This window comes from Eumetopias jubatus, unplaced genomic scaffold, assembly GCF_037043125.1.
Source record: "Eumetopias jubatus isolate StellerSeaLion01/CBP00866 unplaced genomic scaffold, mEumJub1_p1.0 scaffold_5, whole genome shotgun sequence".
In the NCBI taxonomy this organism is placed as follows: Eukaryota; Metazoa; Chordata; class Mammalia; order Carnivora; family Otariidae; genus Eumetopias; species Eumetopias jubatus.
The window spans coordinates 31,477,693-31,503,964 of NW_028274811.1; the positions used below are offsets into that span (position 1 = coordinate 31,477,693).

The following is a 26,272-nucleotide window of genomic DNA, read 5'->3' on the forward strand; positions in this document are numbered from 1 at the left end:
GGCTCCCCGTCGAGCAGGAAGCCCGATGCGGGGCTCTATCCCAGGACCCTGGGATCACGACCTGAGCTGAAGGCCTGCTTCTCCCTCTCCCACTCCCCCTGCTTGTGTTCCCTCCCTCGCTGTATCTCTCTGTCAAGTACATAAATAAAATTTTTTTAAAAATAATAAATAAAAATAAAACTAGTACCTTATCCCCAAAACATAATTGGGAAATGCTAACCTAAGGACTGTTTGGTAGAGTGATCAAGCATTCCATTTTGCTCAGGACTAAAGAAATTCCAGGTTATGCATGACTTTCAGTTATACAACCATGAAAGTCATAAGCAAACCAGAAGGAATTTTTACCTTACTGTCTGGTCACACTTGGAGGGCACTTGTTGAGGAAATAGTTATATATAAACGATTAGTTAAAATCATAACCTGGCTCTGACCATTTTAATTATACAAAATAATTATTTATATACTTAAACTTTATTTTTTAATTTAATTTTATTATGTTATGTCAGTCACCATACAGTACATCATTAGTTTTTATATATACTTAAACTTTTTAAATTAAACCAGGCTCTATTTTTTTTAAAAGATTTTATTTATTTGAGATAGAGTGAGCAAGCACAAAGGGAGAGTGAGAGAGATAAGTAGACTCCCTGCTGAGCAAGAAGCCCAACACAGGGCTCAATCCCAGGACCCTGGGATCATGAACTGAGCTGAAGGCAGATGCTTAACCAACTAACTGGGCCACCCAGGCGCCCGAAGATGCTTTAGTTTTAGATGTCTCTTTAGTCTGTTTTTTATTTTTATTTATTTATTTTTAAGATTTTTATTTATTTATTTGATGGAGAGAGACAGCGAGAGAGGGAACACAAGCAGGGGGAGTGGGAGAGGGAAAAGCAGGCTTCCCGCAGCGCAGGGAGCCCGATGCGATGCAGGGCTTGATCCCCGGGGTCCTAGGATCATGACCTGAGCCAAAGGCAGAGCCTTAACCAACTAAGCCACCCAGCTACACTTCTTTAGTTTCTTTTAATCTAGAACAGTTCCTCTGCATTTCTACTTTTTGTTTTATAATGACATTGACTTTTTGAAGAGATTAGGCCAGTTTAAATATTTTTTTTTAAGATTTCATTTATTTATTTGACAGAGAGAGAGAGAGACAACGAGAGAGGGAACACAAGCAGGGGGAGTGGGAGAGGGAGAAGCAGGCTTCCCGCCGGGCAGGGAGCCCGATGCGGGGCTAGATCCCAGGATCCTGGGATCATGACCTGAGCCGAAGGCAGACGCTTAATGACTGAGCCACCCAGGCTCTAAATATCTACTGTTAATAAGGTACTCTACAACCTGGTTTTTTGTTTTTGTTTTTTTAAGATTTTTTTTTTTTTTTATTCATAAGAGGCAGAGAGAGAGAGAGAGAGAGAGAGAGAGGCAGTGGGAGAGGGAGAGGCAGGCTTCCCACTGAGCAGGGAGCCTGATGCAGGACTCGATCCCAGGACCCTGGGATCATGACCTGAGCCGAAGGCAGACACAACCATCTGAGCCACCCAGGCGCCCTTGTTTTTGTTTTTGAGTAAATTAAAATTTAAGAACTGAGGGGTCCCTGGCTGGCTCAGTCGGTAGAGGGTAAGGCTCTTGATCTTGGGCTTGTGAGTTTGAGCCCCATATTGGGTGTAGAGATTACTTAAATAAATAACTTAAAAATTTAAGAACTGAGAATTTTACATTTTCTTTTAAAACTAGTACCTTTGGGCACCTGGGTGGCTCAGTCGTTAAGGTCTGCCTTCGGCTTGGGTCATGATCCCAGGGTCCTGGGATCAAGCCCCGCATCGGGCTCCCTGCTCAGTGGGAAGCCTGCCTCTCCCTCTCCCACTCCCCCCGCTTGTGTTCCCTCCCTCGCTGTGTCTCTCTGTCAAATAAATAAATAAATAAAATCTTTAAAATAAATAAATAAATAAAACTAGTACCTTATCCCCAAAACATAATTGGGAAATGCTAACCTAAGGACTGTTTGGTAGAGTGATCAAGCATTCTATTTTGCTCAGGACTAAAGAAACTCCAGGTTATGCATGACTTTCAGTTATACAACCATGAAAGTCATAAGCAAACCAGGAGGAATTGTTACCTTACTCTCTGGTCACACTTGGAGGGCACTTGTTGAGGAAATAGTTATATATAAACGATTAGTCAAAATCATAACCTGGTTCTGACCATTTTAATTATACAAAATAATTATTTATATACTTAAACTTAATTTTTTTAATTTAATTTTATTATGTTATGTTAGTCACCATACAGTACATCAGTTTTTATATATACTTAAACTTTTTAAATTAAACTATCTGAACTGTGTATTATTTATGCATCTAGATATAGGATATATGCTTAGGAAAATATTGTAACTAAAATTCTGCGTCTTGGAGTGCCTGGCTGGCTCATTTGGTAGAACATGTGACTCGGGGTCATGAGTTCAAGCCCCGTGTAGAACTTACTAAAAAAAAAAAAAAGTTCCATGTCTTATTTCTCTAACTTAAAAAAAATAATAATAGAGCAACATCTTATATCAGCCTTCTATTACTTGATGTTATATCATTGTTAAAATCATACCCTAAGCTGACAGCCATTGCAGTATACTGAGCTCCAAAGAGACAGGACCAGGGCAGGTGAGAGCCAGATGGGCACTGGGTGACTGTGTCACACTGACAAAAATAACTATACACAGGCAAAGAAGATCCTAAGAGACCAAGAAGCAAAATGTCATCATAGGCCCTCTTTGTGCAAGCTTTCCAGGAGGAGCACAAGAAGCAACTAGGTGCTTCAGTTACCTTCTCAGAGTTTTACAAAGAGAGCTCAAGAGGTAGAAGACCATGTCTGCTGAAGAGAAAGTAACTTTGAAGACATGGCAAATGCAGACAAGGCAGTTCTAAAAGAAATGGAAACCTACATTCCTCCTAAAGGGGAAACAAAAACAAAGTTCAAGGATCCTGATGCACCAAAGAGGCTGTCTGTGCATTGGTGATGCTGCAAAGAAACAGAGAGAGACGTGGAGTAACACTGCTGCAGATGACAAGCAGCCTTAGGAAAAGAGGGCTGCTAAGCTGAGGAAAAATAGAGAAATTGCTGAAATAGCAAAATATGAAAATAAGTCTATGGGCAAAAAAAAAAAAAGTCCTCAAAGCAGAAAACAAGAAAAAGAAGGATGAGAAGATGGAGAAGTAGAGGAAGATGATGATGATGATGATGATGATAAATATGGATTCTACTTTTTTTCTCATCTCTAACATATTTAACCTCCCTGTACACAGCTCACTCCTTTTGAAGATAAAAAACTGAAATGTAACGCTGCGTGAGACTTGTTTTTAAACTGTACGGTGTTCTTTTTCTGTATAGTTAACAACTATCAAATGTGTCTTCAGCTACCCCGGTCCTGGTGGCATTTTCACTACCTTTACAACTACCCTTGCCTGTGTGACAAGAGGGACAGGAATCGAAAGCAGGTTCTCGTGGGCACACAGTCTTTTCTTTTTTCTTTTTTTTTTTAAAGATTTTATTTATTTATTTGACAGAGACACAGTGAGAGAGAGAACACAAGCAGGGGGAGTGGGAGAGGGAGAAGCAGGCTTCCCGCTGAGCAGGGAGCCAGATGCGGGGCTCCATCCCAGGACCCCGGGATCATGACCTGAGCTGAAGGCAGACGCTTAACGACTGAGCCACCCAGGCGCCCCCACACAGTCTTTTCATCTTCAGTTGTTTCTAACGTGTCTTATATAAATTAGTTGTTGGTCTCCTAACTGGATGCCACTTTACAATCACAAAAAACTTACATTTGCTTCATTAACATTCTAAATACTTCTGGATAAAATCAATTTTCTTATTAGAAAACAAAAATCATACCTTTACTAAAGCTATATTTTACCTCAGATAATGCTGTCTTATACAAAAAACACATTCTTTTAAAACTTATATTTTTAAAAACAATTTATTTCACACGTAGTTACTTAAAACCTTAGGACGGTTTGTTTGTTTTAAAGTAGAAGCATGTCTTTCACAGTAAGATAGTGATTTGTTCTTTGAGGAATTTTATTTTAAGGTTCTTCTGCAGCTGGATTGTGACACAGCTTTGGCTTGTTGGGATTATTTTTCAGGAGCCAATCAGCTAACCAAATCTATGGAAAAAAGAAAAAAACTCATAATAAACATTTAAATATATATACTATAAATTATAAATATATACTATGAATGATATAAATATATACTATCTATACAACCTTACACTTTTAGTATAAATATCAATTTAAAACTTAGTTTTCAAAATCACTGAGAATGAGAAAATGACCATTAAAAAATGAAACACTAAGTTTTACATTATGCAAGATTTTCAAGTATAGATCCAAACTGGAAAAGAAGTAAAACTCTCTCCTTTTACAGATGACATGATCCTATATATATAGAAAATCCCAAAGAATCCACAAGTTATTATAACTAATAAATGAATTCGGTAAAATTGTAGGTTAAAAGATCAACACAAAAATCATTTGTGTTTCTATATATCAGCAATAAACAACCCAAAAAGGAAAATAAGAAATCACTTCCATTTCAGTAGCATTAAAAAAAAATAATCTAGGAGTACATTTAACCAACTTGTATACTGAAAACTCTGAAGTGTTGCTGAAAGAAATTTAAAGACCTGAGTAAATGCAAAGATAACCTGTGTTCATGGATACAAAGACTTAATACTATTTTTTCTTTTTTTTTAAAGATTTTATTTTTTAAGTAATCTCTACACCCAAAGTGGGGCTCAAACCCACAACCCTGAGATCAAACATCCTAATGCTCCACCGACCAAGCCAGCCAGGTTCCCTGAAAGACTTAATACTGTTAACATGTCATTACTACCTAAAGTGAGCTATAGATTCAATCCAATCCTTATAAAATTCCCAAAAACATTTTTGCAGAAATGTTAAAGTCAATCCTCAAATTCATATGGAATTTCAAGAGGCTCTGAATATATAAAACAATCATGAAAATGAAAAATAAATTTGGAGAATTTTCTAACTTTCTTCTTCCTTTTTTTTTTTAAGTTTTTCATTTATTTACATAATCCCTGCACCCAATGTGGGGCTCACACTCATGACCCAAGATCAAGAGCCACATGCTCTTCTGACTGAGCCAGCCAGGCACCCCATCTTTTTTTTTTTTTTACGTAAACTCCACCCAATGTGGGGCTTGAAGTTATGACCTGGAGCTCAAGAGTCACATGTTCCACTGACTGAGCCATCCAGGAGCCCCCTCTCATCCACTTTTAATCAGAGTATAAAATGGTGTAACCACTACAAAATTTGGCAATACTTATCCAGATTAAAAAGGCACATATCAAACACATCAAAACAACATTCTTTTAAAAAAATAACATTATTTTTGACTCAGTATTTCTATTTGTAGGAATTTATTCTATAGGTATATGGTACACAGACATATGAATGAAGATATTGACTGTTGGCAAGTTCATAGTAACAAAAGAGTAGAAACAACCTAAACTACCATCTATATGTGACTAATTAATAAACTGTAGAACATCAATTCAAGAGAATGCCATGAGCTGTTCTTTTAAAACAGGGCAATTTTGTCTGTGGTGTTATTTAATAATTTATATGTTGAGTAAATAAGGTAAAGAGTATCAAATGGCATATTTAGTAGGTAGCATTTGTAAATGTACATGTTTTTAAGTATGCTTAGGGCGCCTGGGTGGCTCAGTTGGTTGAGCGACTACTGCCTTCGGCTCAGGTCATGATCCTGGAGTCCCGGGATCGAGTCCCGCGTCAGGCTCCCTGTTCAGCAGGGAGTCTGCTTCTCCCTCTGACCCTCTTCCCTCTCGTGCTCTCTATCTCTCTTCTCTCTCTCTCAAATAAATAAATAAAATCTTTAAAAAATATATATATATATGCTTATATATGTATAGATTTTCTCTGCTGAAAGGATATATAGAGCCTGCTAAGAGTGAATGACTCCAGGAAGTATAACTGAATGACCAAGGAACAGAAATGAGAATGAGAGTTACTTTTCATGATATATCCTTTTGTAATTTTTGAATTTTATACCATATTTAAATATTGCTTATTAAAAAAACTGTTCTAAATATTACTCAAAAAATTAATTAGAAAAGAAAGTTAAGGGCAAAATTTTTTTAGCTGTTCATATGTTTTGAATTATAATTCTACCTTTTAAATTTTTTTATTTTTTATTTTATTTTTTATTTTTTTTAAAGATTTTGTTTATTTCACGTTCTGCGTGGAGCACTGGGTGTTATGCACAATGAATCATGGAACACTACATCAAGAACTAATGATGTAATGTATGGTGATTAACATAACAATAAAAAGATTTTATTTATTTGACAGAGAGAGAGACAGCGAGAGAGGGAATACAAGCAGGAGGAGTGGGAGAGGGAGAAGCAGGTTTCCCGCAGAGCAGGGAGCCCCACGCAGGGCTCGATCCCAGGACCCTGGGATCATGACCTGAGCCGAAGGCAGACGCTTAACGACTGAGCCACCCAGGCGCCCCTTATTTTTTATTTTAAGTAGGCTCCATACCCAACATGGGGCTTCAACTCACAACCCTGAGATCAAGAGTCACATGCTCTAATAGTAAGCCAGTCAGGCAGCCCTCTACTTTTTGATCTCTTTCCAAATGATGTAATCTCAATGTGTGAAAAGCATTATACTCAAAGATGTTTACTGGGGCGCCTGGGTGGCTCAGATGGTTAAGCGTCTGCCTTGGGCTTAGGTCATGATCTCAGGATCCTGGGATCGAGTCCTGCATCGGGCTCCCTGCTCCTTGGGAGCCTGCTTCTCCCTCCGCTTCTCTCTCTCTCTCCCTCTGTCTCTCATGAATGGATAAATAAAATCTTTAAAAAAAGAAAATCAAAGATGTTTACTGTTACACTATTCATAATAGCAAACAACTCAAACAGCAAAAGAAGTATGGTAAGGGTAATAACAGAAATCACTTAACTATTAAAATAATCTCTATAAAATATATATTTAAATATAGTGATATTTGGGATGCCTGGGTGGCTCAGTCGGTTAAGCATCTGCCTTCGGCTCAGGTCATGATCCCAAGGTCCTGGGACTGAGTCTTGCACCGGCCTCCTTGCTCAGCAGGAGCCTGCTTCTCTCTGCCTCCTGCTCCCCCCGCTTGTGGGTGCTCTTTCTCTCTGACAAATAAATAAAATCTTAAAAAAAAACTAAATATAGTGATATTTATGGGATATATGTTTAAATATAGTAATAGAAATTAAAAAAATAAAACCTGAGCAAAGAAAAAACAGGACTGGAAAAGATAAAACAATAATAGCAGTTAATATTGGAGCATGTATGCACCAGACACTCTAAGAATTTTACATGCATTCATACTTCTCGGTGTTTGTTTGTTTTTTTTTAAGTAGACTCCACGCCCAGCGTGGAGCCCAATGAGGGGCTTGAACTCAGAACCCTGAGATGAAGAGCTGAACCGATATCAAGAGTCAGATGCCTAGGTGTTCGCAGCCGCCGCCACGCCGCCGTCGCTCGCCAACGCCAGCGCCGCCTCTAGCTCGCCGAGCTCCAGCCCAAGGAGAAGCGGGGTAAGTAAGGGAGTTTCTGTACCATGGCTCGTACAAAGCCGACTGCCCGCAAATCGACCGGTGGTAAAGCACCGAGGAAGCAACTGGCTACAGAAGCCGCTCGCAAGAATGCGCCCTCTACTGGACGGGTGAAGAAACCTCATCCTTACAGGCCTGGTACTGTGGCACTCCGTGAAATTACACGTTATCAGAAATACACCGAGCTTCTGATCTGCAAACTTCCTTTCCAGCGTCTGATGGGAGAAATTGCTCAGGACTTCAAAACAGATCTGCGCTTCCAGAGCGCGGCTATTGGTGCTTTGCAGGAGGCAAGTGAGGCCTATCTGGTGGGCCTCTTTGAAGACACCAACCTGTGTGCTATCCATGCCAAACGTGTCACAATTATGCCAAAAGACATCCAGCTAGCGCGCCGCATACGTGGAGAACGTGCTTAAGAATCCACTATGATGGAAAACATTTCATTCTTTAAAAAAAAAAAATTTCTCTTCTTCCTGTTATTGGTAGTTCTGAACCTTAGATATTTTTTTTCCATGGGGTCAAAAGGTACCTAAGTATATGATTGCAAGTGGAAAAATAGGGGACAGAAATCAGGTATTGGCAGGTTTTCCATTGTCATTTGTGTGTGAATAAAGCATTAATGCAAGTCAAAATGTTTCAGTGAACACGTTTCAGCAGTTCAACTTTATAACAATTATAAATAAACCTGTTAAATTTTTCTGGACAATGCCAGCATTTGGATTTTTTTAAAACAAGTAAATTTCTTATTGACAGCAACTAAATGGTGTTTGTAGCATTTTTATCATACAGTAGATCCATCCATTCGCTGTACTTTTCTAACTGAGTTGTCCTACATGCAAGTACATGTTTTTAATGTTATCTGTCTTCTGTGCTGTTCCCGTAAGTTTGCTATTAAAATACATTAAACCATAAAAAAAAAAGAGTCAGATGCCTAACAAACTAAGCCACCCAGGTGCCCTCTCATACATTTTTACATTTAATCCTAACAATATCCCTATTATGTAAGCAGGTACTAATCTATTTGCATTTTACTGATGAGAAGAGAAAAACTCAGAGCTTAGAGGTCTGGAGTCAGAGTTGAATCTAGGCAAGATGATTTCAAAGACCATATCTAGGAAATGGAACCAGGGGTATCTTTTTCTTTTCTTTAACTTTTCAGTAGTGGGGCGCCCGGCTAGCTCAGTCGGTAGAGCATGAGACTCTTAACTTTTCAGTAGTATCAGGTTTCTTACTAAGTAAACATATGGTACTGTCACAATGAAAAGGAGTTATTAAAGAAATAACCTGCCTAGGGGCACCTAGCTGGCTCAGTCAGTAGAGTGTGTGACTCTTAATCTCGGGGGTCATGAGTTCGAGCCCCACATTGGGTGTAGAAATTACTTAAAATAAATAAAAAGAAAAAAAAGAGAGAAATAACCTGCTTATCTTTTGTTTTTGGTAAAAGTGACAAAGTTAGTAGGAGAGATTAAATCTTTTGTCTTCCAAAGGCGATTCCCTTTCAGAATGGTAACAGAAGCTGGAGATACTATTTTGTCAGGGCTGGTATTAACCTTCCCTGAGGTGACTGGCTGGCTCAGTGGGAAGAACATGCCACTCTTGATCTTGGGGGTTATGAGTTCAAGCCCCATGTTGGGCATAAAGCTTACTTAAAAAATAAATAAATAAATGAAATAACTTCCTTGATTATCTCTGAATCTTCAAACGAGTGGGAGTACCTGTAAGGAAGGAGCAAGGAAGACATTTGGCCCTGGACACCATCCTAGTTTCTCCCACCCAACTATTCTTCCACCTGACTGAGCAATGTTGAAGTATCTAGGGATGTGAATAAATATGTTTTCTATGAAAAAAAATTAGATGTCATTAAAAATAAAAATATCAAACAAAATTCAAGTATGTATCTAATTTTATCATTTGATTATATAAATTATACCCCAATACAATGATCTGTATTTGAAGGCCGCAGTAACTGAAAATGTATTTATTTTTTAATTTTTTTAAAGATTTTATTTATTTATTTGCGAAAGAGAGAATGAGAGAGAGAGAGCATGGGGGGGAGGGTCAGAGGGAGAAGCAGACTCCCTGCTGAGCAGGGAGCCTAAGGCAGGACTCGATCCTGGGACTCCAGGCAGTCACTTAACCAACTGAGCCACCCAGGCACCCTGAAAATGTATTTAGAAACAATGGTTTTTTGTTTTTGTTTTTGTTTTGTAGGAACAGTATTCTTTAAGAGTTAAAATACAGCAGGGTGCCTGGGTGGCTCAGCTGGTTAAGTGTCTGCTTTCAACTCAGATCATGATCTCCGGGTCCTGGGGTAGAGCCCTGTGTCTGACTCCACACTCAGCAGGGAATCTGCTTGAGGAATCTCTCTCTCCCTCTGCCCCTTTCCCAGCTCATGCGTTCTCTCTCAAATAAAAAAAAAAATCTTAAAAACAAATAGTTAAAATATAGTAAGAGAATAAGTAATCAAAAGTTATACTTAAGTATCTAAAATGTATATGAAATAGTTTTTAAAATGCTCTTAATATTTCACTGTTTCAAAAAATATAATGTTTTAAATATGAAAACTATAGACAATTTCTTTAGTGTGAATAAAAAGATTTCTTACAAAAGGATCTGCTGGTTTCTCCTTACAAAGTACTGTGAGTCCTTCAAGCAGAGTTGGTGTTACATATAAATTTAAATAATCCTTAGCAGCTTGTCCAACTGGAATGGGTTCAATAATCACTGCAAAGACAAATGTATTCCAATTAAAACCACCACAAATGATGAAATATTATATAATCATTACAAAGAAAGAAATTTTAGTGGATAATACTTATAAAGGCTTTTTTTGTTTTGTTTTGTTTTTACAAAAAGGAAACAGAACTAGATACATAGCATAGTTTGTTCAAAAACACACAAGCACACACAGAGAAATAATAAGACCACGTAAGACTGGCAAAAAAATGTATCAAAACACTAAGACTGATCATGTATAAGATTCTGATTATGTTTTCTATTACATCCTTGTCTGCATTTCCATTTCCATATTTTTTACAGTACATATTACAATGGACAATGTCATGAAAAAGAAAAATATGAACAACATGTAAAATTTGGGAGATTAATTGATTTCAACAATTAATTCCTGCCGACAAAATAGCAGGCATTTTACAAAGTGGTATGCATAGAACAGTGAATAACATGTAGTTCTTGCTCTCTTATAAACTACTGAATATACACATAAAACCTATTTCTGTGTGTATAGTATATATTACATTCCTGTTATTTTTCAGGTTTTTTTAAATTATTATTTTTCAGGTTTTTAAATAAATTATGTAAGATCTAGGAAAATTTTAGTCTTTTTAGTCTTGTTTGAACACTATGTAGGTCAACCAGACTTGCAGTACAACAAAGAATCTATTTATATGAGAAAGAATATATTTTATAAGTCTTAGTAAGCCTTTTGAGGTTGACCTCAATCAATGGGCAACTTTTGATAAAGATGAGAATGTGAAGCTCCTGGACTCACGTGTTCAGATTTAAATCGTCACTGGCCCAAGGAAAAAGAAGGTGGGAAGACAGATTTCTGTATGCCCAGTGTATGGGCTCAGTCTTAATGAGACAACTAACAATGAGAGTCCTTTGCCAGGATGCCAAGAAAAGCTAGGAAATGTCTCAAAGGACTTGAGTAAAAGGTTCCTTTCCTATTAGTCTCATTATAGCACTCTTTTTTGTACTGATCACTGTAATAATTTTTATTTTGGTTACACAAATATTTGTCATCTGTCTCTTCTACTCTTTCAGTTCCATGAAAGTTAGGACCACATTTATTATGTTCACTCTACCCTGTAGCCAGGCCCTTTGTAATATTTAAAAATGAAAACTGAGGGGCGCCTGGGTGGCTCAGATGGTTAAGCGTCTGCCTTCGGCTCAGGTCATGATCCCGGGGTCCTGGGATCGAGTCCCGCATCGGGCTCCCTGCTCTGTGGTGAGCCTGCTTCTCTCTCTCTCTCTCTCTCTCTCTCTCTGACTTTCATGAATAAATAAATAAAACATTTAAAAAAAATAAAAATAAAAATAAAAATGAAAATTGAGGGGCCCCTGGGTGGCTCAGTCAGTTAAGTGTCTGCCTTTAGCCCAGGTCATGATCTCAGGGTCCTGGGATTGAGCCCCATGTCGGGCTTCCCACTCAGTGGGGAGTCTGCTTCTCTCTCTCCTTCTGCCCCTCCACTCGCTTGTGCTCTCTCCCTCTCTCAAATAAATACAATCCTTAAAAAATAAAAATGAAGATGAAAATTGATTATTGCCATTCCCATCCTTAAAAAGCTTCATTGGTTCCTCACTGCATTTACAGTCAAGATAGAACTCCATACCACAGCCCACAGAACTCTATACATGTAATCTCCACTTACCTCCCCAACCCCATATTTATCTTCCTCTGATCTTTGTTTATACAATGTGTCATGTTCTTTCTTTCTCATGACTTGAGAGAGACATGCTGTTCCATCTGCTAGAATGTTCTTCCCTGGATCTCACGTCACTTCCTCAGTTGGGCCTTTCTTATCATAGAGTCTCATAATACCCTATAATTGCTTTGTATAGCACTTACCACACAGTAACTACACAGTCATAACTGTACAATTATTTGGGTAATTATTGTTTAATGGCTATCTTCTGAACATTAGATGTAAACTCCAAGGGAGCGGAGACCTCATCTATTTTTTTGTAATTTTACTAAAAAAATTGAGGTATATTCACATATAATAAAATTCACTCACTGAAGTATACACTAAATTTTTAGTAAACTTATAGTTTTGCAATCAGTACCACAATCCAGTTTTAGAACACTTCACTACCCCAAAAATGTTCCTTGTGCTTATTTGTGATTTCCCACTCCCACTCCCACCCCTAGCCTTTGGCAAGCACTGAGCTTCTATTTAAAGATTTGCCTTTCCTCAAACCATGAGAGACTATGGACTCTGAAAAACAAACTGAGGGTTCTAGAGGGGAGGGCAGTGGGGGGATGGGTTAGCCTGGTGATGGGTATTAAAGAGGGCACGTTCTGCGTGGAGCACTGGGTGTTATGCACAAACAATGAATCATGGAACACTACATCAAAAACTAATGATGTAATGTATGGTGACTAACATAACATAATAAAAAAAAATTTGCCTTTCCTGGATATTTCATATAAACAGATCATGTATGTTGTCTTTTGTGCCTGGATTCTTTCAGCATTATGTTTTGAGTTTGTTTTTTTTTAAGATTTTATTTATTTATTTGAGAGAGAGAATGAGAGAGAGAGCACATGAGAGGGGGTAGGGTCAGAGGGAGAAGCAGACTCCCTGCTGAGCAGGGAGCCCAATGCAGGACTCGATCCCAGGACTCCGGGATCATGACCTAAGCCAAAGGCAGTTGCCCAACCAACTGAGCCACCCAGGCGCCCCAATGTTTTGAGTTTCATCCAATGTGTAGCATGTATCAGTAGTTTGTTCCTTTGAATTGCTGAATTGTATTCTATTATATGGCTATACAACATTTTGTTTAACCATTAATACATAGTCGGATTTTTTTCTAGTTTTTGGCTGTACTAAATAGTTCTGCTATAAACATTCACATGTGTCTTTATGTAGATTTATGTTTTCATTTCTCTTAGATGGGTATATTCTAAGAGGAGTGGAACTGCAACAGAGTTACATGGTAAGCATACATTCAACATTTTAAGAAACCACCAAACTGTTTTCTAAAGTGGCTTTATCATTTTCCAATAATGTATGAGGATCCCAGTATCTCTTTATCCTTGCCATTATTATCCATTGTAGTGGGTATGAGGTGGTATCTCATCGTGGTTTTTTTGTTTTGTTTTATTTTAACTCATTGTGATTTTAATTTGCATTTCCCCAGTGATTATGTTTTAATACTTTTTCATGTTTTTATTAGCCATTCATGTATCTTGTGAAATGCTTATTCAAAACTTTTGCCTGGTTTTTGTTTGCCTTCTTTTTACTGAATTAATTATGAGTTCTTCATAAATCCTAGATAAAAGTCCTTTATTTCATATGATTTTCAAATATTTCCTACCAGTCTGTGGTTAATCTTTTCAATATTTTTAATGATGGCTTTTGAAACATAAAACATACAAACTTTTAATTTTGATTTATCAATATTTTCTTTTATGGATCATGCTTTTGATATCATTTGCAAAAACCCTTTGTCCAACTCAAGGTCATGAAGATTTCCCATGTTTTCGTCTAGATACTTTTAGCTCTTATGTTTAGGTCTATGATCCATTGTTGTTACATTTTGTATGGGGTATGAAACAAGATCTGAGTTCTTTCTCTTTTTTTGCATGTGGATATTCAGTTGTCCTAGCACCATTTGTTGAAAAGATCACCCTTTCCCCATCAAACTGTCTAGGCACTTTTGTTGAAAGTCAACTGACCATAAATGTAAGGATTTATTCCTAGATTCTCAATTCTCTTTCATTGATCTATATGTCTAGTATAATACTGTCTTAATTATTGTGGTCTCATAGTTTTAAAATAAGATTAGTGGAAGTTCTCCAACTTATTTTTTCTTTTTAAAAATTGTTTTAGCTTGCCTAGATCTTTTGCAATTTCAGATAAATTTTAGAATCAGCTTGCCAACTTCTACATAAAAGAATGTATGGATTTTGATAGGAAGTGCATCAAATTAATTGATCAATTTGGAAAGAACTGCCATCCTGACAATATTGACTCTTTTAATCCATCAACATGGGACGTCTATCTAGTTTAGTCTTTCACTTCTCTCAATAATGTTTTATGCCTTTCAGTATATAAGAATTGTCTTCTTTTGTTAAATTTATTCCTAAGTATTTTATTATTTACTTATGTAATTCTAGTATAAGTAACATACAGTGTGTTATATTAGTTTCAGGTATACAACAAGGGATTCAATAATTTTTTTTTAAGATTTTATTTATTTATTTGACCAGAGAGAGAGAGAGAGAGCAAGCTCACACAAGCAGGGGGAGTGGTAGGCAGAGGGAGACACAGGCTCCCTGCAGAGTGGAGAGCCCAATGTGAGCCTTGATCCCAGGACCCTGGGATCATGACCTGAGCCGAAGGCAGACGCTTAACGACTGAGCCACCCAGGCGCCCCGTGATTCAACAATTCTATACATTGCTCAGTGTTCAAAATAAGTGTACCCTTAATCCCCTTCGCCTATTTCACTCATCCCCACCCAGCCACCCTCTGGTAACCATCAGTTTGTTCTCTATTTTTAAGAATCTGGTTTATGTCTCTTTTTTTATTTTGTTTTGTAAATCCCACCTATGAGTGAAATAGTAGTTATTTTTGATGCTATTGTGAATGAAATTATTTCCTTAACTTCATTTTTGGATTGTTTCTACCTCATCTTCTTCTTTAAAAAAAAAAAAAAGATTATTTGAGGGGCGCCTGAGTGGCTCAGTTGGTTAAGCATCTGGCTTCGTCTCAGGTCATGATCCCAGGGTCTTGGGATCCAGCCCCGTGTCAGGCTCCCTGCTCAGCAGGGAGCCCGCTTCTCCTTCTCCTCTCTGCTCAGGCTCTCTATGGCTATCTCTGTCTCTCTCTCTCTCTCAGATAAATAAAATCTTAAAAAAAGAAAAAAAATTATTTGATATTTGAGAGAGAGAGAGAGAGTGCGTCCCTGAGCAAGCAGAGGGAGGGTCAGAGGGAGAGAGAGAATCCTGAAGCAGATTCCCTGCTAAGAGCCCAACAGAGGGCCCGATGCCACAACCCTGAGATCATGACCTGAGCCAAAATCAAGAGTTGAACGCTTAACCAGATGAGCCATCCAGCTGCCCATCTACCTCATCTATTTTTGCCGATCGTTCATTATTTGTCTCTAGCAACCAGGGCTGGATGAATTAATGTGAAAATAAGGTTTTCATGTTTCTTACACAGATGAACTTTCATGGCACTTTAATGACATTTGTAGTTTATACATTGCATTGTATACTTATTTTTATACATTTTTAAAATATGATCATCTTGAGAGCAGAGACATATTGTTATTCATCTTTGTATTTCTGGCACATAGTAGGTAATTCAATAAATTTGTTGAAGGAATGGAATATAGCAAAGCTTTGAATTAGCCATCTCTGTTGAAAGGGAAGGGTAAGGACACTACATTTTTTCTTTTTTTTAATATTTTTATTTATTTATTCATGAGAGACAGAGAGAGAGAGAGAGGCAGAGGGAGAAGCAGCCTCCCAAGGAGCAGGGAGCCCGATGTGGGACTCGATCCCAGGACTTCTGGGATCATGACCTGAGCCGAAGGCAGATGCCCAACCATCTGAGCCACCCAGGCGCCCAAGGACACTACATTTTTTCAAGGGTTAGGAACATGTCTGAATATCTTTATGACTTGCTTGAGTGAATCATCATATAGGCTTTTGCAAATAGCTCTTGACTGACTGCTAAGCAAGAGAGAGCTCATATCCCAAACTCTGAGAATTTACTCCAAAGAACTTCACATTCTCACAGCAAAAGATCTGTAATGTGGTAGGTAATTAATCAGTTATATTTATCCTACAACTGCTGCTTCTCAAATGTCTAATTATATCTCTTAAACTCATGTCTAGAGGACAAATTAGTGGGTAAAATCAAAAGCAATCTAAAATAACAGTTTAGGGCGCCTGGGTGGCTCAGATGGATAAGCGTCTGCCTTCGGCTCAGGTCATGATCCCAGGGTCCTAGGATCGAGTCCCGCATCGGGCTCCCTGCTCCTTGGGAGCCTGCTTCTCCCTCTGCTTCTCTCTCTCTCTCTCTCTTTTTCTCTCCCTCTGTCTTCCGTGAATAAATAAATAATATCTTTTAAAAAATAAAATAAAATAAAATAAAATAACAGTTTAGGTATATAACCCTGTGAGTAAGAATAGCTTTTAAAAAAAGGACTAGAGAAAACAAAACAATAATAGCAGTTAATATTTGAGCACATATGCATCAAACACTAAGAATTTTACATGCATTTATATATTCAACCCTAACAATATCCCTAACTAGGTAGGCAATACTAATAATATTTGCATTTTACTGAAAAGAAGAGAAAAAAACAGAGAGAGGTTAGATGTCTGGAATCAGAGGAAAATCTAATTCACTGGGGTGCCTGGGTGGCTCAGTTGTTAAGCATCTGTCTTCGGCTCGGGTCATGATCCCAGGGTCTTGGGTTCCGGCCCGCATCGGGCTCCCTGCTCCGCGGGAGGCCTGCTTCTCCCTCTCCCACTCCCCCTGCTTGTGTTCCCTCTCTCACTGTGTCTCTCTCTGTCAAATAAATAAATAAAATCTTTAAAAAAAAAATCTAATTCACTAAGAGGACTAAATCTAAGTACTATCACATTAAAAAGACTTCATGTTTGAGATGTACATCAAAATAATGTGGAAGCATTAGAAATAGCAGAGGTTATAAATGATATAATTAGACGGATCACAATTATTTAAGTCGGGTGATAGGTTCATTAGGGGTTTATTTTTATTATTCTACTTTTGATTATGTTTGAAATTTCCACAATAAACAATTCCAAAGAAAAAGACACCCTAATGGAAGGGATATGTGATAGAAATTAGATCAGTAAGAATAAAATATGTAAGTAGGCAAATCCTTTTGTGTACAAATAGCTATAAAACAGTTTTGTGGGGCATCTAGCTGGCTCAGTGGGTGGAGCATGCAACTCTTGATCTCAGGGTCATGAGTTCATGCCCCACGTTGGGTGCAGAGATTACTTAAAAATTAAAAAATGAGGGGTGCTGGGTGGCTCAGTCATTAAGCATCTGCCTTCGGCTGAGGTCGTGATCTCTTGAGTCCTGGGATTGAGCCCCGCATCGGGCTCCCTGCTCCTTGGGAGCCTGCTTCTCCCTCTGCTTCTCTCTCTCTCTCCCTCTCCCTCTCCCTCTCTCTCTCATGAATAAATAAATAAAATCTTTAAAATAAATAAATAATAAATAAAATCTTAAAAAAAAGAATCAGGACTTTTAAATCTCAAGACAGATTTCAGTTTTCTTTGAATAAATCATCAGTAGAAAATACTGAGGAATAGGCCTAAATGACTTAAGAGAAAAGTAACAGGCCAAAAAAATATTTAAAGCTTCCCAATGCTTTACATCTTTTTCTTTATAACAGAAATCACCAAATTTTCTTCTGGATCTAAAAATACTATTGAGAACAAACTAAAGGGGCGCCTGGGTGGCTCAGTCGTTAAGCGTCTGCCTTCGGCTCAGGTCATGGTCCCGGGGTCCTGGGATCGAGCCCCGCATCGGGCTCCCTGCTCAGCGGGAAGCCTGCTTCTCCCTCTCCCACTCCCCCTGCTTGTGTTTCCTCTCTCTCTGTGTCTCTGTCAAATAAATAAAATCTTTAAAAAAAAAAAAGAAAATAAAACAAACTAAAAACCTCAATGTTATTCCTTACTATGCCCACTTCCTAGAAGGTTTACAACTTCCATAACAGGATGGAAACAAAAACAGGCCTGAGAGTTACTAATTTCACAACTGCATAAATATTCATTAGACAAACAGTAAAGAGAAAAAATGGGAAATCTATCATAATTTCCAAGGGAGATTCTTTTTTTCATGTGTAACAAACTTTACTGATGCATTAGGAGGAACTTAAGGAATTGCAACAAAGGAGAAGAGAAACCCTAAACATGGTTAGTCTAAGAGAAGAGGAAAAAGTAAACTCTTCTCAAAAGATTCCCTACAGGACACAATTTAGTTTCTGAGGGAAATACTGAATTTTCCATTCTTGGCCTCAAGTTTGTAAGTAACTGTAACTTCAAAATATGACAAAATATATTGGAGAAAAACCCTGTTATCTTCCTTCCCAGGTACATCACCCAAATAAAAGAGAAAGCAAACAACAGGGAGATGCACTTGACTAAATTACTCATTGGTAACTCACCTTTAGGAAACATGAATCGAATTTCTCTTTCTGCTGCAGCAAAATCATTGCTCCCATGAAGTGCATTCCTTAGGTCATCTGTGCCATAAATTGCCCTTAGACTAAAAGTGAGTTAGAGATGATGACCATCCAATGTGATATCCTTTCCTTACTCTTTACATATGCGTTCTACTTAGGAATTTTAGAGAAGCATTGCCACTTCTCACATACGGAAGTTTTAATCTATTTTGAATTTAAGCTTAAATCTACCTAGATGAGGGTCAAATATATTTAAATCTGCAGGAGGGATACACTGGGAAACAGGAGTTCTTTGGGTGAAGAGGAGGTGTTGTTTTGTGAGAAGTGAAAAGGCAATGTATGTTAAAAAATGCAAGAATTCAATGTCCTCGCGTTTCCAAATTTTAATGATAGTGCTAAAAATCTGTTTTTCTGGCCTTCTATTACCAATATTATTTTTAAAAGCCATGCCAATTTTCCTATGAAAAAATCCTACTTCAGGGGCAGTTTAATTCAAGGATGAGAGAAGAATTAGGCTAATCAGAAGAATTAGGCTAAATCAGACATTCCCTGAGGCCTTTTGGGGTATATGGTATTAAGATGGACATTTAAATAGCTAAAATGTAAAACTGACCCCATCCCCATCCCAACCAAAAAACAAAAAGTTGACTTAGAAAAACTTTCAAATGAAAAGAAATCAGTTTTGGGTTTTATTTTGTTTTGTTTTCATTTTTATACTTGGATTCCATTTTTCCCCCTAGGAAAGTTACCTGTCTGGGTGAGTCTCTTTAGCTACTAAGGTATTACTTGGTCCCAAAAGTTCTTTCCAGTAAGAGATGGCTTTATGTCTAGCTAATATCATGGCAACAAGTGGTCCAGAACTCATGTAAGCTGTTAAATTGGGGAAAAACATTTTCCCATACTGTTCCACATAAAAGTTACTACAGTGCTCAGGGCTGAGATGGAGTTTTCTTCTCTATAAGAGAAACAAAGTCAACAAAAGTATTTAAAATGACAGTTCAATAATAACTCATTAAGTCATTAATAACTTGAAATTCATACAAATCTGATTATAAATGTAAGATTTTTATATTACGAAGAAAGGGAGATATAAAGTTAAATGTAGGCTATAAATAAACTTCTCAAAGTTATTTAACCAACTCTCGTGCGCTGTTGATGTGAAGGTAAACCCATGCAGCCACTGTGGAAACCAGTATGGAGGTTCATCAAAAAATTAAAAATAGAAATACTATATGATCCAGTAATTCCACTACTGGATATTTACCCAAAGAAAACAAAACCACTAATTCAAAAAGATATATGCACCCCTACATTTACTGCACCATTATTAACAATAGCTGAGACATGGAAGCAACACAAAGATCAATCTACAGATAAGTGGATAAAGACGTGGTATATAAATACAATGGAATATTACCCAGCCATTGCATAGAAAGGAATGAGATCTTGCCATTTGTGACACTATGGACGGACCCAGAGGATATTATGCTAAATGAAATAAGTCAGACAGATAAAGACAATTACCATTTCATTTATATGTGGAATCTAACAAGAGAATGGACAAACAAAAAATAGACTCTTAAATACAGAGAACAAACCTGTAGTTGCCAGAAGGGATGGTAGTGGGGGGCATGGGTGAAACAGATGAAGGGAATTAAAGGTAGGAACTTATAGTTACAAAATAAGTAAGTCACAGAGATGAAAAGCACAGCATAGAGAAGAGTTAATAATACTGTAATTATGTCGTATGGTGACAGATGGTGACCACACTTACTGTGGTAAGCACTGACTAAAATATAGAATTGTAAAAATCAGTATGTTGTACACCTGAAACTAATATACATTGCATGTTAATTATACTTAAGTTAAAAACAGCTATTTAACCTACTTAAGAAAAACTATCCCTATCCGGCAGCCTACTTCAATATACGGTTTGTTAATGACAAACTGAGCTTATCTCCTTCTTTAAGTAAAAGACTACTATCATCAACATTTTTATACTTTGTATACATTAAAGTAACAAAATTGGACTTTAGAATATTCCAAATTCATCTTTATCTATTTGTGATATTTTCCTATTAATTGTGAAATTTTCCTATATTATTTTAGGGAGCTGGTCTTATCATGGTACTTAGAAATAATATACAGTATAATGATGCAGTAAACAAGTTTTTCTGTTGAATGTAAAAGTTGTGTAATCTTTATTCTAGTTCTGCCATAAATATGTAGGTTCACTATGATCTTAAAATACTTGGTACTAAGTTTCTCAGTTTGAAAGAACATAAAATATTGAGGGCAAGTAAACATTATTTTCTTCACAAATGAGATTATACAAACGAATCAGTAAAAAATCACAGAAGTGAAATCAGCCATTCTTCTGATTAGAGATCATCCTTCTCTAAAAGCAGCTATTTGAACACTTTTTTTTTTTTAAGATTTTATTTATTTATTTTGACAGAGACACAGCGGGAGAGGGAACACAAGCAGAGGGAGTGGGAGAGGGAGAAGCAGGCTTCCCGCTGAGCAGCGAGCCCGATGCGGGGCTCAATCCCAGGACCCTGGGATCATGACCCTAGCCGAAGGCAGACGCTTAACGACTGAGCCACCCAGACGCCCCTATTTGAACACTATTAAAAAATCATCCATTAGTACTGTTTGTCAGTTCCACTAAAGGTGGATCATGAAGGAAAAGACTCAAGAAATAACAGAGGGATTCAAATTAGTCACCAAGAAAAACTTCTGGCTAGAATAAGGATGATGAGAATGGAGATAAGTTAGAAGGTCAAGGCTAAAAATCTCCATGATTAAGGCAGAAAGCTATCTTTCTAAAGTGGGTTAGATTTTCCTGACAGTACAGCATGAAATTTACCAAGTGACGTCTTAAGGCTCCTTCCAAAACAATCATGTGTCCTCAGGTTTCGGAAACCTGGCAAAATTGCTTGGTTTGTAGTGAGAAATCAAAACTGCCCAAAGCAAGAAATGGGAAGATGTTTACCTAGGTGGGTCAGCACTGCTGTAAACAGGCTATGCTGACAAATATAACATTCTCACCAGTCAAGGACCAGCTACTACAAAATAGGTGCTTGTATCTGTTCACATAATGAAATTCATATAGTCAAGAAAAACAAATTTGAGAAGTTACAAAACCACCTGATTTAGTATAATCCTTGATTCTATTACTTAAAAATAAGATGTGTCAGTATTTGTGATTCTTGGGCATACTGGTATGGGTTTTTTGGTTGCTGCATTAAAAAATAAAATTTCATCTGTTATAATGTAAGCCCTTATCACATGCCCCTTAATAAGCAAGGGAAGCCACCTTCTGTAGGTGTGCTGCCTAATGCAGCATAATTATAAACATTAAGAGCTCCTCTTAAGCTAAAATTGATGAGGAGCACCTGGGTGGGTCAGTCGGTTAAGTGTTTGACTTAGGCTCTGGTCATGATCTCAGAGCCCCCCCATCTGGCTCCAGGGGTTTGCTCTCAGCAGGGAGTCTGCCCCTCCCCTGCTCATTCCCTCTGTTCCCCTCCCTCTCAAATAAATAAAATCTTTAAAAAATTGATAATGGGCGCCTGGGTGGCTCAGTTGGTTAAGCGACTGCCTTTGGCTCAGGTCATGATCCTGGAGTCCGGGGATCGAGTCCCACATCGGGCTCCCTGCTAAGCAGGGAGTCTGCTTCTCCCTCTGACCCTCTTCCCTCTCATGCTCTCTATCTCTCATTCTCTCTCTCTCAAATAAATAAATAAAATCTTTAAAAAAATTGATAATGAATCAGTAATTCCATTGGTTACTTTAAAATTAGGTCGGGGCACATGGCTGGTTAGGCCAGTGGGAGATGCAAATCTTGGTCTTGGGGTTGTGAGTTTGAGCCCCATGAGGGGTGTGAAAATTGATTAAAAATAAAAAGATTTTTATTTATTTGTCAGAGAGAGAGAGAAAGAGAGAGAGATTGCACACAAGCAGGGGGAGCGGCAGGCAGAGGCAGAAGTAGGCTCCCCGCTGAACAAGGAGCCCGATGTGGGACTCGATCCCAGGATCCTGGGATCATGACCTGAACCGAAGGCAGACGCTTAACCGACTGGGCCACCCAGGCGTCCCTAAAAAATAAAATCTTTAAAAAAATTAGATCAGGTAAAATTTTTTGGAATTCGGGTGAATATTTTCACAAAGAGAAATAGTATTAAATAGTATCAGAAAAGGAACCATTAGTTTGTAACAAAGGAAAGACTGCCACCTACTGAAAGAATGCATCATTTTTCAGAAGGTTTTCCCTAGATGGCAACAAGAAAGCCTTAAGTTCAGGGGCGCCTAGGTGGCTCAGTCGTTAAGCGTCTGCCTTCGGCTCAGGCCATGGCCCCAGGGTGGCTCAGACGATGGTCAGATGACAAAAAAGTTCTAGAGTTGGATGGTGGTGATGGCTGCACAATAAAGGAAATGTACTTAATACCGCTAAACTGTACACTTAAAAATGGTAAATTTTATGTTGTGTATATTTTATCACAATTAAAACAAAAGAGAAGCATACAATATACCAAAGCTTTCTTTGGTATGAAATTTACTGCTGCCTAGGGAAAGTGTTAAATATTAGTATTTAAACATTCTCACCAGTCAAGGACCAGCTGCTGCAAAATAGGTGCTTGTATCTGTTCACATACTGAAATTCATATAGTCAAGAAAAAGAAATTTGAGAAGTTACAAAACCACCTGATTTAGTATAATCCTATTATTCATTATTTAAAATTAAGATGTGTATTTGTGATTGTTAGGCATATTTAACATGAGCTACTTAAGTTTTTCACTATTTTTAAAATATGAACTTCTAAAAAAACTTAAATAGGATACCTTTATCTTATTTGTATACTTCATCTAATTGTTTTTTCCCAAAATTTAATGGGTAATATAGGGATAGGAAATTCAAAACACTATAAAAGAGTATATACTGAAAAATTGCATTCCCATCCCTGTCCTAATCCACCCTGGTCTTCCTTGCTCTCAAATAGGCAACTATTTTTTAATCTCCTAGTGTTTGATTTTGCAAATACTGGCAAACATGAATATATGTTACTTTTTCTCTATCACAAAAGATTGCTATATACAGTTCTGCCATCTTGCTTTTTTCCATAACAGGACATGGAGAGGTTCCTCTTTCTTCATTTTACAACTAGTTGCATAGTATTCAATTTGATGGCTTCGCCAGTCTACTTAACAAATCCTTTTTTTTAAGCTTTTTAAAAAAGATTTATTTATCAGAGAGAAAGAGAGAGCGCGCGCACAAGCAGGGGGAGTGGCAGGCAGAGGGAAAAGCAGGCTCCTTGCCAAGCAAGGAGCCAGATGTGGGACTCGATCCCAGGACCCCGGGGATCATGACCTGAGCTGAAGGTAGACGCCCAACCAACTGAGCCACCCAGGCACCTCTGTTCTATCCACTTTCAATTGATTTTTTATCTTTTTCTAGGAACTCTATATATTTAAAGGAGATTAGCCCTTTGTTATGAATTGCGAATCTTTTTTTTCCATGTTTGTCATCTGCTTTCAAGTTTTGACTTTATGATGTTCACTTGGCTATGCATAAGTTTTTTATGTTCATAGTCTTGTCAATCTTTTCTTTTATGGCTCCCAGATGATAAGTCATAGTAAAAAAGGCTGTCCCATTCCAAGAGTAAAAGACATTCGTGCATCTTTTCTTCTAGAATTTATATCATTTAATTTTAAAATATTTAAATCTTAGATCTGTTTGGAGTTTACCCTCATTATACAGTATATTTGAATCCAACTTTTTTTAATAGCTACCCAATTTTCCTAACAATATTTATTAAAAAGTTCTTTACCTGAGTCTCTTAAATATAGTAAATATTTCATTATACATTCCTGCACTACTTCCTTACACTTTCCTTACCTATCCTACTAAACTCAGCTGAAATCCCTTATCTTTCCTGTAGACTGAAGTTTTTTTTTCTTTTATTTTTATTTATTTGCGAGGGAGAGCAAGAGAGAGAGAGAGCACAAGAGCAGAAGGGAGGGGCAGAGGGAGAGGGAGAAGCAGACTCCCCGCTGAGCAGGGAGCCCGATGTGGGACTCGATCCTGGGACCCTGACACCATGACCAGAGCCAAAGGCAGATGCTTAACCAACTGAGCCACCCAGGCGCCCCTGTTTTCTTTTTAAAAACACTGACAAAATAGACAATATGACACTATACAAATATAAGAGAATGAAAAAACCTGGAATTCAAATAGGGATGGTACAAAAAATATTCAAAATATTTCATTCTATTTGATAATCTTTAACAAGACTCGTTTTACATACATTTTCAAACCTCTACCAACTGCAGAATACGGTTTTAAAACATTGTTTTTAATAATTGAAAAAAAATACCAACAGTCTAAAGTCCATCAATTGAACAAGTAAATAAATTGTTCATTCACGGAGGGGAATATCACACAGAAGTGAGGAAGAATGAGAGAGATTCAGATGTAATAACGTGGAATGCCATCCGAGCAACTTTGTAAAGGAAGTCAAGGGAAGAAGACTGTCCTATTTTATGGCGGGGGTGGGGGTACTGTTTGAAATGCTTAGAAAATCCTGCAAGGACAGAAAGCATTAAGTAGATGCCTTTCCTTGGAGACTGAGACTTGGGTGGGAGAGGAGAGGAGAAAAAAGGAATTTTAGTTCTCATTTTATATTCTTTTGAAGTATAAAAAAATTAAAACTAACATATATAACATTTATACTTAAAAGTTAAACCTAAGTTTAGTACTAAGTACTAAGGCACTAAATAGGTTAACATATTTAAGTACTTTTTTTTTTAAAGAGGAAAGAGAGAAAAAAAAACCATGATCATCATGCCCAAAAGTTACCTGAACAATGGTGAATCCAGATCTGAGAATAATATCTTGTATCTCCTCCTCTTTGTCAGCAATATCTGGTTTGATAATAGCCAGAGTTTTTTCTACATATATCTGAGGTGGGGGCATTGACATCTCCATTCTGCCTTTTCAGGGTACAATTTAGGGGATTCTCCACAGGTATCAACTGCAATGACATGCATCATCCCCACCCCAAATTTTAATGTAATTGTGATGAAGAACAGCATTATTACGCGCTTGATGTTATTAATTTACAGTTAAAAACCGCTGAATCTTTTTCTATAAGCAGTGTCTCAGTAATACGATGTTGGGGAGCCTGGCTGGCTTTGTCCGAGGAGCATGTGACTCTTGATCTCTGGGTCTCGTGGGTTCGAGCCCCAGGTTAGGTGTAGAGATTACACAAATAAACTTAAAAAAAAAATGCCATTTCTACTCTACGTCTAATTCATGCCCTTGGTTTTCCTAAGCGCTTTCGTTGAGGTACAGAGGCCAAAGGGCAGTCTGAAGGCCTAGCCCTGGCATGGACTCTCGGGACTGCAGGTGAAGACCGGGTCAGCCACTCTGCAGCAACTTTCTACCCAGCGGCAGGTAAGCCGTGCCCCCGTCCCCGCCCCTCCTGGAAGACCACACAGAGGGTCTGGCCTGGTTAGAAAGCAGAATCCCAGGTCCCAGTGCCTTTCCAAGGTACACTTGCAGATATACCGGAGTACAGCCCTCAACTGCGTACTCACCCGGCGCCCGCTCCGCCCGGCCACCGCCGCTTGTTGCTAGGAGACCCAAAGCACAGTTCAGGGACCGTGGCTGCAGAGGGCCAATCCCAGCACAGTGCGTCACAGACTCTGGGTGGTTCCTTTCAATCAAG

The 26,272-nt window shown here is 38.0% G+C and overlaps 2 protein-coding genes across 2 annotated transcripts; one reads left to right on the top strand and one right to left on the bottom strand.

The window, feature by feature from the left end:
- Positions 1-4,073: 4,073 nt before the first annotated feature.
- NME5 (NME/NM23 family member 5) lies at positions 4,074-25,530 on the bottom strand. Its single transcript, XM_028103708.2, has 5 exons — positions 25,402-25,530; positions 19,295-19,500; positions 18,528-18,628; positions 10,233-10,351; positions 4,074-4,154 (listed from the first exon to the last, which is right to left on the bottom strand). The coding sequence occupies exons 1-5, from the start codon at positions 25,528-25,530 to the stop codon at positions 4,074-4,076; spliced, it is 636 nt and encodes a 211-aa protein (XP_027959509.1).
- Positions 7,548-8,333, top strand: LOC114209607 (histone H3.3A-like). The gene has a single exon (XM_028103709.2). It carries the CDS (start codon positions 7,633-7,635, stop codon positions 8,041-8,043), a length of 411 nt encoding a protein of 136 aa, XP_027959510.1. The 5' UTR covers positions 7,548-7,632; the 3' UTR covers positions 8,044-8,333.
- Positions 25,531-26,272: the final 742 nt, after the last annotated feature.

Bases quoted from the DNA above. Each gene is read 5' to 3' on its own strand.
- NME5 (XM_028103708.2), bottom strand. From the start codon at position 25,530: ATGGAGATGTCAATGCCCCCACCTCAGATATATGTAGAAAAAACTCTG. The intron at 18,629-19,294 runs GTAACTTTCCTA...ACTCACTTTTAG, and splicing joins AAAGAGACTCACCCAGACAG to TCTAAGGGCAATTTATGGCA. The intron at 10,352-18,527 runs GTGAGTTACCAA...TTGTCTTTGCAG, and splicing joins TCGATTCATGTTTCCTAAAG to TGATTATTGAACCCATTCCA.
- LOC114209607 (XM_028103709.2), top strand. From the start codon at position 7,633: ATGGCTCGTACAAAGCCGACTGCCCGCAAATCGACCGGTGGTAAAGCA.